Below are 16,920 nucleotides of genomic sequence, written 5' to 3'. Positions count from 1 at the left end.
CTGAGGAAAGAAAGCCATGAAGAGAAAACCAAGGGTGTGGCCAGAATAGTCTTTGGCTAGTGCCATGGAAGGATGGAAAGGTCAGAGTATTCTCTCGCACAAAGGGTCCCTTGAAGAAATCAAGTGTATGATTCGTGGATCCCCTCAACCCTGGAGCAGAAACCAGGGGTAGAGATGAGATCATCAGGAAGGATCTATGGAGGAGCATCTTGTGCAACGGCATGAGTCCCCTTGATATACAGCGGAGACTCAGAATTTTTAGATTACACAAGCAGAAATGATGCCTGTTTGACCCCAAGGGGCAGAAGCAGGACACAATGAAAGAAGGCTGCTGGACTCCCCAGATTCCACAGGCAGGGTAATACAGTTTTGTTAAGGCACCCCGTTTGTGATAAATTGTTGCAGCAGCCATAGGAAAGTAATACACATTGGGTGCTCAACAAGACGTTTTGGGGTTTTTTAAATTAAGTTTAGCATTAATTACATCAAAATGAAATGTCAGATGGGGAGTATTTATAATAGATGTATTTTATTATGATGTATCAGGCATAAAGACTGCTTATGAAAGAAACACCCACGTACCCACCAACCAGTTTAGGAAACAGAAATTGACATTACCTTTGAGTCCCCCGTGCATCTGAGAGCATCACCCCCTTACTTTCCCGCGGAGGTAGTTACTCTGTTGAATTCAGTGTCGGTCATTCTCTTCTTCTTTATTTTTTGAGATGTGGGTGTAGCTCTGTGTTTGCTTTTTATTTTGCATGGTTTTAAGTTGTACAAAGACAATCCTCCTATAAGTTTTGTTCTGTGACTTTTTCTATTTGCTTAACATCAAGATGCTTCGTGCAGCTGTAGTCCATTCATACTGACTGCTGCATAATGTGACATTATAAAGATATACTAGCACTTGTTAATTCTTTAAGCGACAGGTATGTAGACTGCCTCCAGCTCCAGGCTCTCCTGAACTGTGTGTGCTGCTATGAACATTGTTGTACATGCTTCTTGGTACACGGGTGTAAGAGGTTTACTAGGGTATATGCCTCAGAGTAGAACTGAGTCATGGTGCACGAGTACCTCGCCCTTACCAGACGGATTGCTGTCCAAAGTGCTGGTACAAGAACTTGAAATTCATTCTCACGTAGCCGGCTTCTTCATCTTTTACCCTCCCAACATAGATTGCTTCTATAATTTATCTGATGCATAAGCATATTTGCCTTTAATCTCTCTGGTATAGGGGATACTTATGACTAACTCTGGGGTTCTTGGTCATCTTTATCTGTGCTGGTCTTCCATGCTCTTCTTGGTAGAGGTGAAAGAGCTCAGGTATTCAATGACTAGGCTCTGGAACCAAAACGTCTGGGCTCAACGCCCAGCTGCGCCACTTACTAGCCGTGTGACTTTGAGAGGGTCACTTAATCTCTCTGTGCCTCGGTTACCCCAAGTGTAAGCTGGGGGAAACAGCAGCACTCACTTCAAAGAGATGTTGTAAGGATGAAATAAGTCGATGTGTGAAACACTTAGAAGAGTGCCAAGCAGACTAAGCTCTACGTAGGTGGTTGGCAGGTTGCTGTTGTTCACACCACCGTTCTCCCAGAGAACAAACATATGCAAAAAGTCAAACACTCTCAGCAGGTTACTGCCTCCCACCGAACGGAAGTGGTCAGATTCAAGCACTCACGTTTTCATGTCAGCAAATCAAAAACTCTTTCCCTGTGCCTACCCTTCGCTCCCGTGTGACAGCAGATCCTCCTGTCAAATTAGACCCTCCCACGGAGCTCCGGATTCCATCCTGCTTCCCCAGAACTTTCAATGCAGTCATCTTACTAATCTCACTGTCCATGTGACCGTTCTCATCACACGTGGACATTCCCTGGAATCTTCTTCTCTTAAAATGCAAACTCCCTAGTCTCCACGTCCCCCCAACCTTAAGCTACTTCCCCTTGTCTTTAACTCATAAAAAGAATTAACTGTAGGCCAAAAAAAAAAAAATTGTTCACAATTGCTCTCTGCAATCTCTGTATCTTCCCCCATGCTGCAGCATTCACTGGGAGTGGTCTCATCAAGGTCACGTCTATGCTGTTGAATCCCACAAGACGTCTCCATCCTCTCCTAATGGCCCTCTTGGATGTGACACCTGCTTCTTGAAATGCTCTTTACTTGGCCTCCATTACACGTCATTGGCGTCCCTCCCACCTTATTGACTGTCCTGCTCAGGGTGACCGTGCTCTCTTCTCTTCCTACATTCTCTCCCTAGATGATTCTGTGTAGTCTTGTGTCTTTCAAAACTTTTCACATGCTGATGAGCACTGGAATCTCCAGTCCTGACTCCTCTGTTGAGTTCCAGACTCACTAACGTCAACTATTTATCGGACGTCATCTGGATGTCTAATAACAATGATGACAGCCAAGCGACAGTCACGCAGGCTTGCTTTCTTTTTTTAGACATGACAAACTTGCTCCCACCTTAGAGCCTTCACATTTTCTGTTCCCTCTGCCTAGAATACCCTATGAATACCCCTTGCATTCCTGACCTCTCCTAGTCATTTGGATCTTTGCTCAAACATCGCCTTCTCATCAGGCCCTCTCTGATCACTCCCATCCAAAGTAGCCCCTCGATCTATCACGGTATCCTGTTCTTAGTGCCTTTAAACATTTGTCATTATTAGAAATCATCTCGTTTCTTCATTTGTTTACTGCTTTAGGTTGATTCTCCTTGCACCCACCTCTACTCCCACTAGGAAAGTGCCTTTTAGGGGAAAGCATGGGCTGTGAGACAGCATGAGATACAGAGCCTTCACTTTCCACAGATAGGAGGAAGACACATTTTACAGGTGACAAGTTTATATAATGCTTGGGAACATAAAACAATGTGCCAGGCATTCAAAGATCCCGGGGACAGAGTGATGAGTAGGACAGATAAGGGGCATCCTGGAACATCTGGCACGTAGTAGGTGTTTAATAAACAGCTGCTGAATGAATCGATTCATTTTTGTCCATAGAAATTACAGCTGATGAACGAAAGACAACAGAAACATTCTCAAGATTCTTCTAGCGTTCTTGTATTACCAATTTCTGAGGGAAAGTACACAATTAGTGGATACGGATGTGGACACACTAAAGGTATTCGGTGACCAGGAAACTGAGAGAGTACTGACACGTATATACCTGTGCATGTTATCACTTTGTGCTATGGTTCTGTGTTCCCATTCCATAAAGGGTGTGTTTGCACCTGAATTTCTGATTTAGCTGTAAGATATAAAAATTCTACAGAGACAACTTGCTTTAGTTCTATCAGAAGTGACTTAATAGCAAAAATAGCATTCCAGTTATCCCTTGATGTTGGCATCCCTAGGATGAAAAGAACTATCTGGAAGTGAATTCCTATGAAAAAGGCAGAAGAGATGTGAATAGGACTGTATCTGTCCTGGGAAGTTCAGATTCAAAATGTGTTTCTTAAGGTAGGAACTGTATGGGAATCCGTCCCCAAGTAACATCTCCATTTGTTATAGAAGATAGAAAATGGTTTCATAGACTTTGTATAAATAGATCTTCAATATCTGATGGCTTTCTCTTACAAGGACAGCTTTTTATTAACTTTGCTCCCTGAGAACTGTGTTTTCTGAGCCACCAACTTTTTCCCCGGGCTTCATTAATTCTTTCTCCCCTTACCCCTCCCACTTTAGGTCGGACTAATGGATACACTGGAGAAATGAGTAACCGAGGCAAACATCTTTTATTTGTGGTTAGGCTGACATAGTTCCAAAAAGTAAACACAATCAGTGAAACACCAACAAGTACCAGAGGAGGTACTCTGGCATCAGTAGAAGGCACTGAAAGCTTGACGTGGATCTTCATGTACAGACGCCTGTTCAATCCTGTCAAATGAATGTGCCATATTGGGAGTATGACAATTGGGAGGCCAGAGCAGGAAGAACCAAAGCCTCTTTTCCACTGGGTCAGGCAGCCAGGCTCCCCGGGGGGGGGGGGGGGGGGGGTACTGATCACAGATAACAGGAAGGTGACTGTGACGCTAGCAAGGACAGCCATCCCAGCTCTGACAACGATGCTGATGTCGCCACCAGTCTGACAGGATCTATAGACCCTTGGGGTGCTTCTCAAACATCCGCTCGTCCCCAATCCAGTCCTTGGACAGGCCACCATATCCACTTTCACAAAAATGAATCTAATGCATTCGGTCACCACCGAAAACACACCAGTTCTGGTTTTTGCTAATTTGGAAACCAGTAAAAAATACTATTGCATCATTTTGGAAATGAGTCCAAGCTAAGCTACAAGAAAATGTATTGTTAAAAAACACACATGGGTACTTTTAGTGGTATGGCTTTAAAACCCTGTGCTTGGCCATAAAAAGCCTTACAAGCAAAGTTAATGAATAGCAATTTTTTTTTAAAAAAAGAGGAAAGTATTTTACTAGACCGAAATTAGTTTAAGACATATCAAAATCAAATTTTATGCAAACACCCTTAAAAAAAACCGAATTACATAATTAAAATGTTAACAGAGTACTTTTTACAAATTAATAATGAATGTGTTAAATTACTAGATACTAAAGATATGATTTGAAAACTAGAGCTGTTTCAAAATACTGTACTCAAATCTCATTTTGTAAGAACCCAGGGAAATTACTAAATCACCATGCTGCCTTTCCACTAGGGTTTCACGGTACATTGGGGGGTCTATTATGAGCCAGGAGACAGTCGTTAAGTAACATTCAAAGAAAAATAAGAGTAAAACATCAGGTACAAATTAATTTAATTCACTTCCTGAGACTTCCACAGAACTCACAGACTTGAATAAAGCCCGACAACATTGTTTTTAAATATGGAGAACACTATTTTCTGGCGGAATCCAGCACACTTTTGTGTTACAAGTAGGTCATAAAGATAGGGCTTCGGGGAGAAATAGAACAGAGATGAACCTCTAAAGAAAGAAATAGAAAGCTCTAGCAGAAGACTTCTTATTCTCTTTTTATGAGGCACCAACAGAAAAACAGATAAAACATAACAACCCTGATTATAGACTATGGGGGACTTCGTATCTCGACTTATGATGTTTGATGAATATTTAATACAGCATTATTCCTACTGAATAACCAGAAAATAATTTTCATCATTAATAATATGGTTAAAAAGTTCACATCATGGTAATACCCATGTCAACGGATGTTGCCTCTTCTATATATATATATATATATATACACACTAGAATATATATATTCTATATATATATATATATACACACACACACTGTAGAGTGGGTGTGTGTGTGTGTATATATATATATATATACACACACACACAGTCATGTCTTACCAGTCTCATGCCCATCTGACACTTTATAATGAAGAGAGAAAACAGGAAGGAGACTTCTGGTACCATTTATTTTTCTGTGACAGTAATAAAGCTGCTGTATCACAGCTTGAAAAATACACAGTAATCACTGTATATTACAATAACCGCATAATGCAAAAAGCAAGTGATTTTTCCCAGAAAAAAAAAAAATCTGTTTCCCCCACGACTCTGTTTTTTCCCCCCCCCCCTTCAAAAAATACCATATACATAATTTCCACCTAAAGTCAGAGTCTCCCAATGCCATGTGGCACATGGAAGCAATGTGGTCAGAGCTCGCAGGACGACGCCAGCCTCCACTCCGGTCTCGTAACCAAACTGTGCTCATAGGCCAGCACACTTTATAACTCTTCCTTAAAGCCCTTCTGTGTCTCCTGCCCGGCTTTGTCTTCCTCACCGGGTGCCAACCACGTGAAATATACCTTTACCGGATCGATGTTCCAGTGTTTATGAAAAGATATGGGAATTTGGTGAGAAAGGTAGTCCCTAGGATAATCCACGGGCCGGGCCTGTGAGAAGAGGAACAGAGGTTTATGCTCTCTTAGCACCGAAAACAATTTTGCTTCAGAATAGCATTTGAATTCATGAAGTGACTGCTTTTCTTCAATATTTGATATTGGCTATGAGAATCTAAAAGCAAGCAAGAAAATCTTTTCCACCACCCTCCCTCTGACTCCAGGCTCCCTGCTTTTGTATCTCCGATTACTTAAATATTCCAAATGCACCACTTTTTGCTTCTGTGTTCCACAGACCTCTAGGAGATCCCTCAACCATGATAAATATAAAAAGCTTTCCTTGGTAAGTCATTTGAGTCACTATTATAACGTGCAAAAAAAGGCAGAAAAACTATTTCCCAGGCCTCTCGAAAGAAATTCTGGCCATATGTGGTGTGTGTGTGTGTGTGTGTGTGTGTGTGTGTGTGTGGTAGGGCAGGGTGAAGAGTTCTCAGGGTTCCCCTGGCCTGTCCACTGACCTGATGTGTAATTAGGCATACGTCTCTCAGAGTAGGAAAATGTGGAGCTCATCAGGGAATCAGGGAGAAGGATAAAGTATCTCAATGCTCTCTTCCTATCTAGATGTCTCGTCTGACTGCAGAAATGTGAAGAGACACATGGAATAACTGGAAACAGTTTGCAAGAGAGCCGAAAAAACGTTTTGCCTTGTCATCGTTACAACATCCTCTAGAATTTAACAAAATGATGTTTAAGCAGAATCAGACATAGCCTAGAATGACTGAGATTGAAGTAACCCAGCAGCTACGGAAGGAAACTGAAACCAGATACTGTTTCGTTCACTCTAAACAAAGTATCCACCTGCTCTCAAAGCTTGTTTACAGATTTATATCGCCCATCTGTGTTATACAGTCACTCACTGGGTTATCAATACTGAAACAGTCTTGGCTTTATTAAACCCAGATAGGATACACTTTTAAAATGTTTCACTTTTTTATTTTTGAGAGAGCACAGCAAGAGGGGTGGGGTAGAGGCTGCGGGGGTGCGGGAGGCGGGCAGAGGATCTGAAGCAGGCTCTGCACTGACAGCAGAGAGTCTCATGCTGGACTCCAGCTCACGGACTGTGAGATCATGACCTGAGCCAAAGTCAGATACTCAACCAAGTAAGGCACCCAGAGGTGCCCCTAAGATACATTTTAAAAACAAGTCTTCTCTAGGCTAAAATTGTATTATATTCTGCTTAAAATGCCTGATATGAATACTTACATAAACTCTCTTAAATGGTTTACAGAATACCCTCATTAAATTTTATCTCACTCATTCAACCCTTGAGACAACCTTGCTAGATGATCAGGGATTTGTCACCAATTTATAGATGAGAAAACAGAGCTCACAGAGATTGTAACTTTCTTAGGGTAACTTGACAAGCCAGGAATGGAACGGGGGTGAGAGCAGGTCCCCGGCTCAGATCCTAGTCCAGCGTCCTCCCAGGGCAGTGCGGCTGGTCCTCATCCCGTTGTGCCACAGGCTGGGCACATCAACAGTGCCTTTACTGCCCTGGCCTCCTTGGGAGGCTTTATCCAGGAATGGCACAAATATTCCACTCACATGAGGGTTCAAACAATAGTATCTGCAAAGAAGCCTTCAAAATAATGTGAAGGGGGAGGGGCGCCTGGGTGGCTAAGTCGATTGAGCGTCTGACTTCAGCTCAGGTCACGATCTCGCGGTCCGTGAGTTCGAGCCCCGTGTCGGGCTCTGGGCTGATGACTCAGAGCCTGGAGCCTGTTCCCGATTCTGTGTCTCCCTCTCTCTCTGCCCCTCCCCCGTTCATGCTCTGTCTCTCTCTGTCTCAAAAATAAATAAACGTTAAAAAAACCCAAAATAATGTAGGGGGAGAACTTCCATACCAGCCATTTATTGTGCTTTAAAAATTCTAAGTGCTCATGGGGTTAAAAATCTAAGAAGGAAATTTTAAAGGAAGAGGGAAAACAAAGACAAATATACATACTGGAATAAAGTCTAACAGAGGTGAGAAAGTTTTGAATATTAGCTGAGGGGATTCATATATGATGTTTACTTGCAAGGCCTTCTGAGAGTTTACTGGCGTGGAAGAAAACTCAGGAAAAACATACTCTCAGTTCAACTCTCAGATAACTCCACAGTTGCTGATGGTCCCAGAAGAAAGAAAGAAAAACAGTGGAAACAACTCTTGGCTCGTTTTTCACATTTAAAAATGAACTGTTAGAGACACAAATGCATCTCATAGGAAAAAAATTAATCCATAATATCTTTCCCTGTATTCATGCAGATTTCAGAAGTGACTGCATGTGTATCTTAGGGGCCATGGATACGAGTGAAGCGCTGGCTTACAAAGTTATTAGAATGGGCTAATCATTTCTGGAAAATGCAGTTATGAAACACAACAAAACAAAACTAGAAAAGTGAAAAGAGGCATCTGTAACACCAAGAAGTCTAGATGGACTCTGAGAATCACATCTCGTTGCTCAAAATGCCAAAAGGAAGTACCAAACAGTCAGGGCCAGGAGTGTGGGAGGAGGCCTTAAGAACAGACGTGGAGCATGATGGGAAGCTGTGCACAGGGAGAGAGATGGCTTAAACTGCATGAGAAGGACAAACTTGGGGTGAAATCAAAATTTAATCTGTAAATATTAGAGCACACTGAACACCAATAAATGGAGATTAAAATTGTATTTCTTCAAACACATTTTTATGGCTATATTGACGTATGATTTACATATCATACAATTCACGCACAGTAACAGTAGCTTGAAAATTTTTAGTAAACGTCCATATTTAGGCAACCACAAATCCAGTTTTAGAAGGCTACAATCATTCTCCCAAATTCCCTGGCATTCATTTTAAGTCAATCCTCACCCCTACTGGCAGCCGCAAGAAACCACTGATCTGCTTTTTCTTTATAGTACTGCCTTTTCTAGAAATTTCTTTATCAGTGGAATCATACACCACGAATGTTTTGTGGCTGGCTTCCTTCACTTAGCACTGCTGCACGTATCATAGTTCATTACTTTTATTGTGAGCAATATTACATTGCGTGGATATACCACACAAACAACACACAGTGATTATCACACAGCTTTCAAGGGTCAGGAGTCTGGGCACAGCTTAGCTGGGACCTCTGCTTCACGGTCTGTCACAAGATTGTAATCAGGATGTCAGCCCAGGCTCTACGATCTCATCGGAAGCCTCGACTAGGAGAAGATCCACTTCCAAGCTCACTCTGGGGTTACTAGTAATGTTCAGTTCCTTCTGGACCAGTGACCTGAGGGCCTCACTGCCACGCCCAGCCCCCTGCAGCTTGCTTCAACAAACCTTGCAAGCCAAGAAGGAAGTAGGGAGAGTCTACAAGAAAGTTGGAGGTCACGATCCCTTGTAACTGAATTACAGAAGGGACCCCCCATCACCTTTTCCATACCCAATGGGCCCACACGCCAGAGAGGGGAATACACGGTGTATGAATGCCAGCAGGAGGGGACCAGTGAGACTGTATGTCATAAATTGCCTACCACATATATGTTTAACTTTTTAAAGACCACCAAAACGTTTCCAAAATGAGTGTATTTTATATTCCCAGTGGAGGTCCAGCTTTTCCACAGCCCCACCAACACCGGGAAGAGTCTGTCGTTCGGCTTAGGGCCATTCTAGGCGATGTGATTTTAGTCTGCATTTCCCTCATGACTAACAAGGTTGAGCATCTTTCCACGTGCTTATTGGCCATTCATGTATCTTCGTTAATGAAATGTCTGTTCAATCACTGGCCCATCTTAAACTCAGCAGTTTATTTTCTTGTTGACTTGCAAAAGATGATTATATAATTCTGGATTCAAGTCCTTTACCAGATACGTAATTTAGAAACATTTCTCTCAGTTATGATTTTTTTTCTTTCTCTTCATGGTATCTTTTAAAGAGCAAAGGTTTTTTTTTTTTTAAGTTTCATAAAGTCCAATTTATGACTTTTTCCTTCTGTGGAGCATGCTTTCGATGCCATATATCCTTGCCTAAATTAGGGTCACAAAGAATTACCCCTACGTTTTTTCCCAGCAGTTTACAGTTTTAGCTCTTATATTTTGTACTATGGTACATTTTGAGTTAATTTTTGCGTGAGGTATGAGGGAAAGTTCCAAGTTCATTGTTCGTGGGTGGCAATATGTAATTGGTCCAGCACGACTGGTTCCACGTCCCCACTGAAGTGCCTTGGCATCTTTGTGAAAAATTAGTTTACCATAAATGAGAGGGTTTATTTCTAGAATCTCTATCCTGTTCTTTGATATGTTTTATATATATATACATATATATATTTCATTGATATTTATATATATAGTATATATAATTATATATAAAATATTTATACTACTTGCACCTTGTGTTGATTATCATAGCTTTATAGTGAGTTATGAAATCGTTGAAGGGTAAATTCTCCAATTTTGATCTCAAGAATTGTTCTGTATTTGCATACACATTTTAGGATCAGCTTGTCAATTTTTTACAAAAGAAGACTGCTATGATTTTGATATGGATCACACTGAATTTATAGATGAATTTGGGAAATGTGGGGCAATAAAATTTCCCTGAATTTCTGTGCTCCTGTTAAAAAAACCCTTATTAACCCCCAAGAAACATCTCACAGTCCATTTGTCTAGTCAATTGCTCTGATCCCAAAGGAAAGTAAAACTTCCCTTATCTCTTTTTTTTAAATTTTTTTTACTGTTTATTTTTTATTTTTGAGACAGAGACAGAGCATGAACAGGGGAGGGGCAGAGAGAGATAGGAGACACAGAATCCGAAACGGGCTCCAGGCTCCGAGCTGTCAGCACAGAGCCCGACGCGGGGCTCAAACCCAGGAACTGTGAGATCATGACCTGAGCGGAAGTCGGACGCTCAACCGACTGGGCCACCCAGGCGCCCCAAAACTTCCCTTATCTCTTGAGAAGGCCAACGGTTATATCCCTGAACTAGGTCTAGAGGGTAAGCCCCGAAGTGGAGGGAAAACCTGTACACTTTCACTCCGGGATACATTTACATTTCAAGGACGAATGAGGTATTGCACACCAAAATGCTGACGGAAAGGAAGGGTTCCTCTTTAGAAGCAGAGAAAACAATTTTTCTTTGTCACTTGCCCGTTGGGTATCGGGCCACTCCTGTGGGACAACTGAGCTGGCCCTTAGCGCAGTGCCCTGGAGGTAAAACTAGGTCGAAGAGGCAGTGGAGGTGGGGTGGGGGTGGGCACAAGATAGGCTCTTATTTACTGTGACTTGTTTATTTTTTTTTAATTTTTTTTAACGTTTATTTATTTTTGGGACAGAGAGAGACAGAGCATGAACGGGGGAGGGTCAGAGAGAGAGGGAGACACAGAATCTGAAACAGGCTCCAGGCTCTGAGCCATCAGCCCAGAGCCCGACGCGGGGCTCAAACTCAGGGACCGTGAGATCGTGACCTGAGTTGGAGTCGGACACTTAACCGACTGAGCCACCCAGGCGCCCCATACTGTGACTTGTTTAATCTAAAAATCTCTCTCTGATCCAGAACGCTTCATTTAGGCATTCAGAATAAGTTAATTTTAAGTTAGGTGAAATAATAAAATCTATTTTAAGTATTAAAACATCAGCAGAGTAAATTGCCATCATAGTGGTATTGAGTCTTCCAATCCATAAATATGGTCTCTGTCTCTTCGCTTAACTAGATCTTAATTTTTCTCAGAATTTTGTTGTACAGTATACAATGTAACTTCCTCGAAGGATTATGCCTGAGTATTTTTATTCATTTGGATGTTATTGTGAATGGCATTGTTTTCTTCACTTTTGGATTTTTTGTTGCCAAAACGGTACAATTGCTTTTGTACATTGGCCTCGTAGCCTGCAACGTTGCTAAACTCATCTATTGGTTCTAGAAGTTTGGCCCCGCCTCCGCCCTCCACCGCCACCTTTGGTGGACAGGTGGATAGGGAGGATTTTCCACATACAAGATCATATGGTCTATGGATACAGTTTTACTTCCTCCCTTCCAATTTGTATCCTTACATGTATATTTTGCACCTTATTGCACTGGTTAGAACCTCTGAGTATAGTGCTGAATAAAAGCGGTGAGACAGACATCCCTGCCTTGTTCCCAGTTTTGGTACGTTATAGATTCACTTTATCAGATTGAGGCTTTCTCTTCTATTTTGTTGAGAGAGGCTTTCTCTTCTATTTGTTTTTCACTTTTCTATTTTTGTAATATGAAATTTATTATCAAATTGGTTTCCGTACAACACCCAGTGCTCATCCCAACAGGTGCCCTCCTCAATACCCATCACCCACCCTCCCCTCCCTCCCACCCCCCATCAACCCTCAGTCTATTCTCAGTTTTTAAGAGTCTCTTCTGGTTTGCCTCCCTCCCTCTCTAACTTTTTTTTCCCCTTTCCCCTCCGCCATAGTCTTCTGTTAAGTTTCTCAGGATCCACATAAGAGTGAAAACATACGGTATCTGTCTTTCTCTGTATGACTTATTTCACTTAGCATAACACTCTCCAGTTCCATCCACCTTACTGCAAATGGCCAGATTTCATTCTTCTCATTGCCAAGTAGTATTCCATTGTGTATATAAGCCACAATTTCTTTATCCATTCGTTAGTTGATGGACATTTAGGCTCTTTCCATAATTTGGCTATTGTTGAGAGTGCTGCTATAGACATTGGGGTACAAGTGCCCCTATGCCTCAGCACTCCTGTATCCCGTGGGTCAATTCCTAGCAGTGTTATTATTGGGTCATAGGGTAGATCTATTTTTAATTTTTTGAGGAACCTCCACACTCTTTTCCAGAGTGGCTGCACCAATTTGCATTCCCACCCACAGTGCAAAAGGGTTCCCGTTTCTCCACATCCTCTCCAGCATCTATAGTCTCCTGATTTGTTCATTTTGGCCACTCTGACTGGCGTGAGGTGATATCTGTGTGGTTTTGATTTGTATTTCCCTGATGAGGAGTGACGTTGAGCATCTTTTCATGTGCCTGTTGGCCATCTGGATGTCTTCTTTGGAAGTGTCTATTCATGTCTTCTGCCCATTTCTTCACTGGATTATTTGTTTTTTGGGTGTGGATTTTGGTGAGTTCTTTATAGATTTTGGATACTAGCCCTTTGTCCGATATGTCATCTGCAAATATCTTTTCCCATTCCGTTGGTTGCCTTTTAGTTTTGTTGATTGTTTCCTTTGCAGTGGGGAGGCTTTTTATCTTCATGAGGTCCCAGTAGTTCATTTTTGCTTTTAATTCCCTTGCCCTTGGAGATGTGTCAAGTAAGAAATTGCTGCGGCTGAGGTCAGAGAGGTTTTTTCCTGCTTTCTCCTCTAGGGTTTTGATGGTTTCCTGTCTCACATTAAGGTCCTTCATCCATTTTGAGTTTATTTTTGTGAATGGCGTAAGAAAGTGGTCTAGTTTTATTCTTCTGCATGTTGCTGTCCAGTTCTCTCAGCAACATTTGTTAAGGAGACTGTCTTTTTTTCCATTGGATATTCTTTCCTGCTTTGTCAACGATTAGTTGGCCATACTTTTGTGGGTCCAGTTCTGGAGTCTCTATTCTATTCCATTGGTCTATGTGTCTGTTTTTTGTGCCAATACCATTCTGTCTTGACGATTACAGCTTTGTAGTAGAGGCTACAGTCTGGGATTGTGATGCCTCCTGCTTTGGTCTTCTTCTTCAATATTACTTTGGCTATTTGGGGTCTTTTGTGGTTCCATACAAACTTTAGGATTGCTTGTTCTAGCTTCGAGAAGAATGCTGCTGCAATTTTGATTGGGATTGCATTGAATGTGTAGATTGCTTTGGGTATTATTGACATTTTAACAATATTTATTCTTCCAATCCATGAGCATGGAATGTTTTTCCATTTCTTTGTATCTTCTTCAGTTTCCTTTGTAAGTTTCCTATAGTTCTCAGCATCTCAGATTTTGTACCTCTTTGGTTAGGTTTATTCCTAGGTATTTCATGATTCTTGGTGCAATTGTGAATGAGATCAGTTTCTTTATTTGTCTTTCTGTTGCTTCATTCTTAGTGTATAAGAATGCAGCTGATTTGTGTACATTAATTTTGTATCCTGTGACTTTGCCGAATTCGTGTATCAGTTCTAGCAGACTTTTGGTGGAGTCTATCGGGTTTTCCATGTATCATATCATGTCATCTGCAAAAAGTGAAAGCTTGACTTCATCTTTGCCAATTTGGATGCCTTTGATTGCCTTTTGTTGTCTGATTGCTGATGCTGGCACTTCCAACACTATGTTAAACAACAGCGGTGAGAGTGGACACCCCTGTAGTGTTCCTGACCTCAGGGGGAAAGCTCTCAGTTTTTCCCCATTGAGGATGATATTAGCTGTGGGCTTTTCATAAATGGCTTTTATGATGTTTAAGTACATTCCTTCTATCCGGACTTTCTCGAGGGTTTTTCTTAAGAAAGGGTGCTGAATTTTGTCGAATGCTTTTTCTGCGTCGATTGACAGGATCATATGGTCGTTATCTCTTCTTTTGTTAATGTGATGTATCACATTGATCGATTTACGAATATTGAACCAGCCCTGCAGCCCAGGAATGAATCCCACTTGATCACGGTGAATAATTCTTTTTACATGCTGTTGAATTCGATTTGCTAGTATGTATCTTGTTGAGAATTTTTGCATCCATATTCATCAGGGATATTGGCCTGTAGTTCTCTTTCTTTGCTGGGTCTCTGTCTGGTTTGGGAATCAAAGTAATGCTGGCTTCATAGAATGAGTCTGGAAGTTTTCCTTCCCTTTCTATTTTTTGGAACAGCTTGAGAAGGATAGGTATTATCTCTGCTTTAAATGTCTGGTAGAATTCCCCAGGGAAGCCATCTGGTCCTGGACTCTTATCTGTTGGGAGATTTTTGATAACCGATTCAATTTCTTCGCTGGTGATGGGTCTGTTCAAATTTTCTATTTCTTCCTGTTTGAGGTTTGGAAGTGTGTGGGTGCTTAGGAATTTGTCCATTTCTTCCAGGTTGTCCAGTTTCTTGACATATAGTTTTTCATAGTATTCCCTAATAATTGCTTGTATTTATGAGGGATTCGTTGTAATAATTCCATTTTCATTCATGATTTTATCTATTTGGGTCATCTCCTTTTTCTTTTTGAGAAGCCTGGCTAGAGGTTTATCAGTTTTGTTTATTTTTTCAAAAAACCAACTCTTGGTTTCATTGATCTGCTCTATAGTTTTTTTAGATTCTATATTGTTTATTTCTGCTCTGATCTTTATTATTTCTCTTCTTTTGCTGGGTTTGGGATGTCTTTGCTGTTCTACTTCTATTTCCTTTAGGTGTGCTGTTAGATTTTGTATTCGGGATTTTTCTTGTTTTTTTGAGATAGGCTTGGATTGCAATGTATTTAATCATGAAGGGGTGTTAGATTTTGTCAAATATTTTTCGGTGTCTAATCAGAGGATCATGTGGCTTTTATTCATTATTATATTCATATGGTATGTAAAAATAATTGATTTTGGATGGTAAACCAAGCTTGCATTCCTGTGGTAAATCCCGCCGGGCCATGGCATATAATCCCATTTATATATTGCCGGATTCAGTTTGCTAATATTTTGTTAAGGATTTTTCTATCTGTGCTCCAGAGTAATATTGGCTTGCCGTTTCTTTTTGTGATATACCATTTTAATCTCTTTGTTTATTTTTGGAATGATCTTCTAAGCGCTTGCTCGAAGGATAACAATATGCATCTTTGACATACTAGGTTAATATTGGCCTCATAAAATGAATCAGAAAGTATTCTCACTCCTTTAATTCCATCAATGTATGTAGGTTCAAATACTTTCTCTGTTTCTTTTTAAGCCAGTTTGGCTAATGAGTGTGATTCTAGAAATTTCTCCCCTTTCACTCAAATTGTCTAAGTTGTTGGCATAATTTTGGTAGGGCTTGTAATGATGTCCCCTCTTTAATTCCTTTTGGTAATCTCTGTCTTCTTTTTCTCTTGGGCAACCTAGCTAAAGGTTTACCAAATCAGCCGATCTTTCCAACATAACTAATTTTTTCTGCTGTTTTTCTGTTGGTTTTGCTCTAACCTTTAATATCTCTCGCCTCCCCAAACCAAGTCCACCCCCTCTGACAGCAAAGCTGCTGTTTTTTTCCAGCTAGGCCCATACTGGTCAAACTGTTCTTGCTCTCTCCAACCAAGGTGGGGTGCATGGGGAGGTGGAGGCTGAGGGGTCTTCAGGCAGAAAGGCCTCAGAAGGCCTCATATTCCGTTGGTCTTACTGCAGCCATCGCAATTTTTCAGGAATGAGTGCTTCCCACTGCTTTTGTTTGTTTGATTTCCAGAGTCCTGAAATTAGTATTTTGACAATTTTGCGCAGAGGTTTCACTGGCTGGCCACTGCATGCTGCCATACCCATTGGTGGCATATAATTTTAGAAGAACAGAAAACCATATGCTCTAGACCCTTTGTTTTCAATAAAAGGGTCTACTACATATTCCTTGAAGCCCCCTTCTAAGCCTGTGATTTCACAATAAACTGACTAAAAAGAGAAGGAGAGTGGCCCAGGCTACTTTGTCTCTGAGACTATTTTCCTAAAGCCCACTCTATCTCTAACTCATCAGGAATCTTAGGTTTTTATCTCTGTGCCTCATATGTGTTTCTCAGTATGAACCAATGCACTGTTTGGATCAGTATTCAAGCATTATAAACGTGAAATAATTTCCAAATCATAGCAAACTCTCTAAAAGAGGCTTAAGAATTAGAAGATATAGTGGTATCTGTTGGGGAGGATAGGCTTTAAGCATATTTTACAATTTTGGAAAGACCATTTATTATGTGGATTAGAGAAATCAAGAGTCCTAAAGTCTGGGAAATGACAATTTTTTTTATTTTTAATTATCTTCCAAGGATTTTTTGCTTAAGGATTATTTTCCTTCTTTCTTTTCTCTTTATCATTTTCTTTACTAGCATATTCTTCCCTTGGTGCTATAAAAACCCAAGACTGTCCTGTTAACGGTGACAAATTATTCCCCTTAAACCAACAGTTTTAATTACCCTTCCTTTTCTAGAAGTGAAACACTATGACACGGGGTGAG

General features: G+C 41.0%; 1 protein-coding gene across 3 annotated transcripts in view; it reads right to left on the bottom strand.

Moving 5' to 3' along the window:
* Positions 1 to 3,714: 3,714 nt before the first annotated feature.
* Positions 3,715 to 16,920, bottom strand: part of B3GLCT (beta 3-glucosyltransferase) — a 105,203-nt gene continuing 91,997 nt past the window's right edge. For all 3 annotated transcript variants that reach the window (XM_040448140.1, XM_040448141.1, XM_040448139.1), the window contains one exon: positions 3,715 to 5,878. In XM_040448140.1, the coding sequence (XP_040304074.1) occupies positions 5,711 to 5,878 (168 nt within the window). In that variant the 3' untranslated portion in view covers positions 3,715 to 5,710. The remainder of the gene's footprint in view (positions 5,879 to 16,920) is intronic.

The sequence above is a fragment of the Herpailurus yagouaroundi genome, unplaced genomic scaffold (genome assembly GCF_014898765.1).
Source record: "Herpailurus yagouaroundi ecotype Mexico unplaced genomic scaffold, PumYag 197, whole genome shotgun sequence".
NCBI classification, from domain to species: domain Eukaryota; kingdom Metazoa; phylum Chordata; class Mammalia; order Carnivora; family Felidae; genus Herpailurus; species Herpailurus yagouaroundi.
The sequence above is the reverse complement of the archived record's forward strand: the minus strand, read 5'-3'. Positions and strand labels throughout refer to the sequence as shown.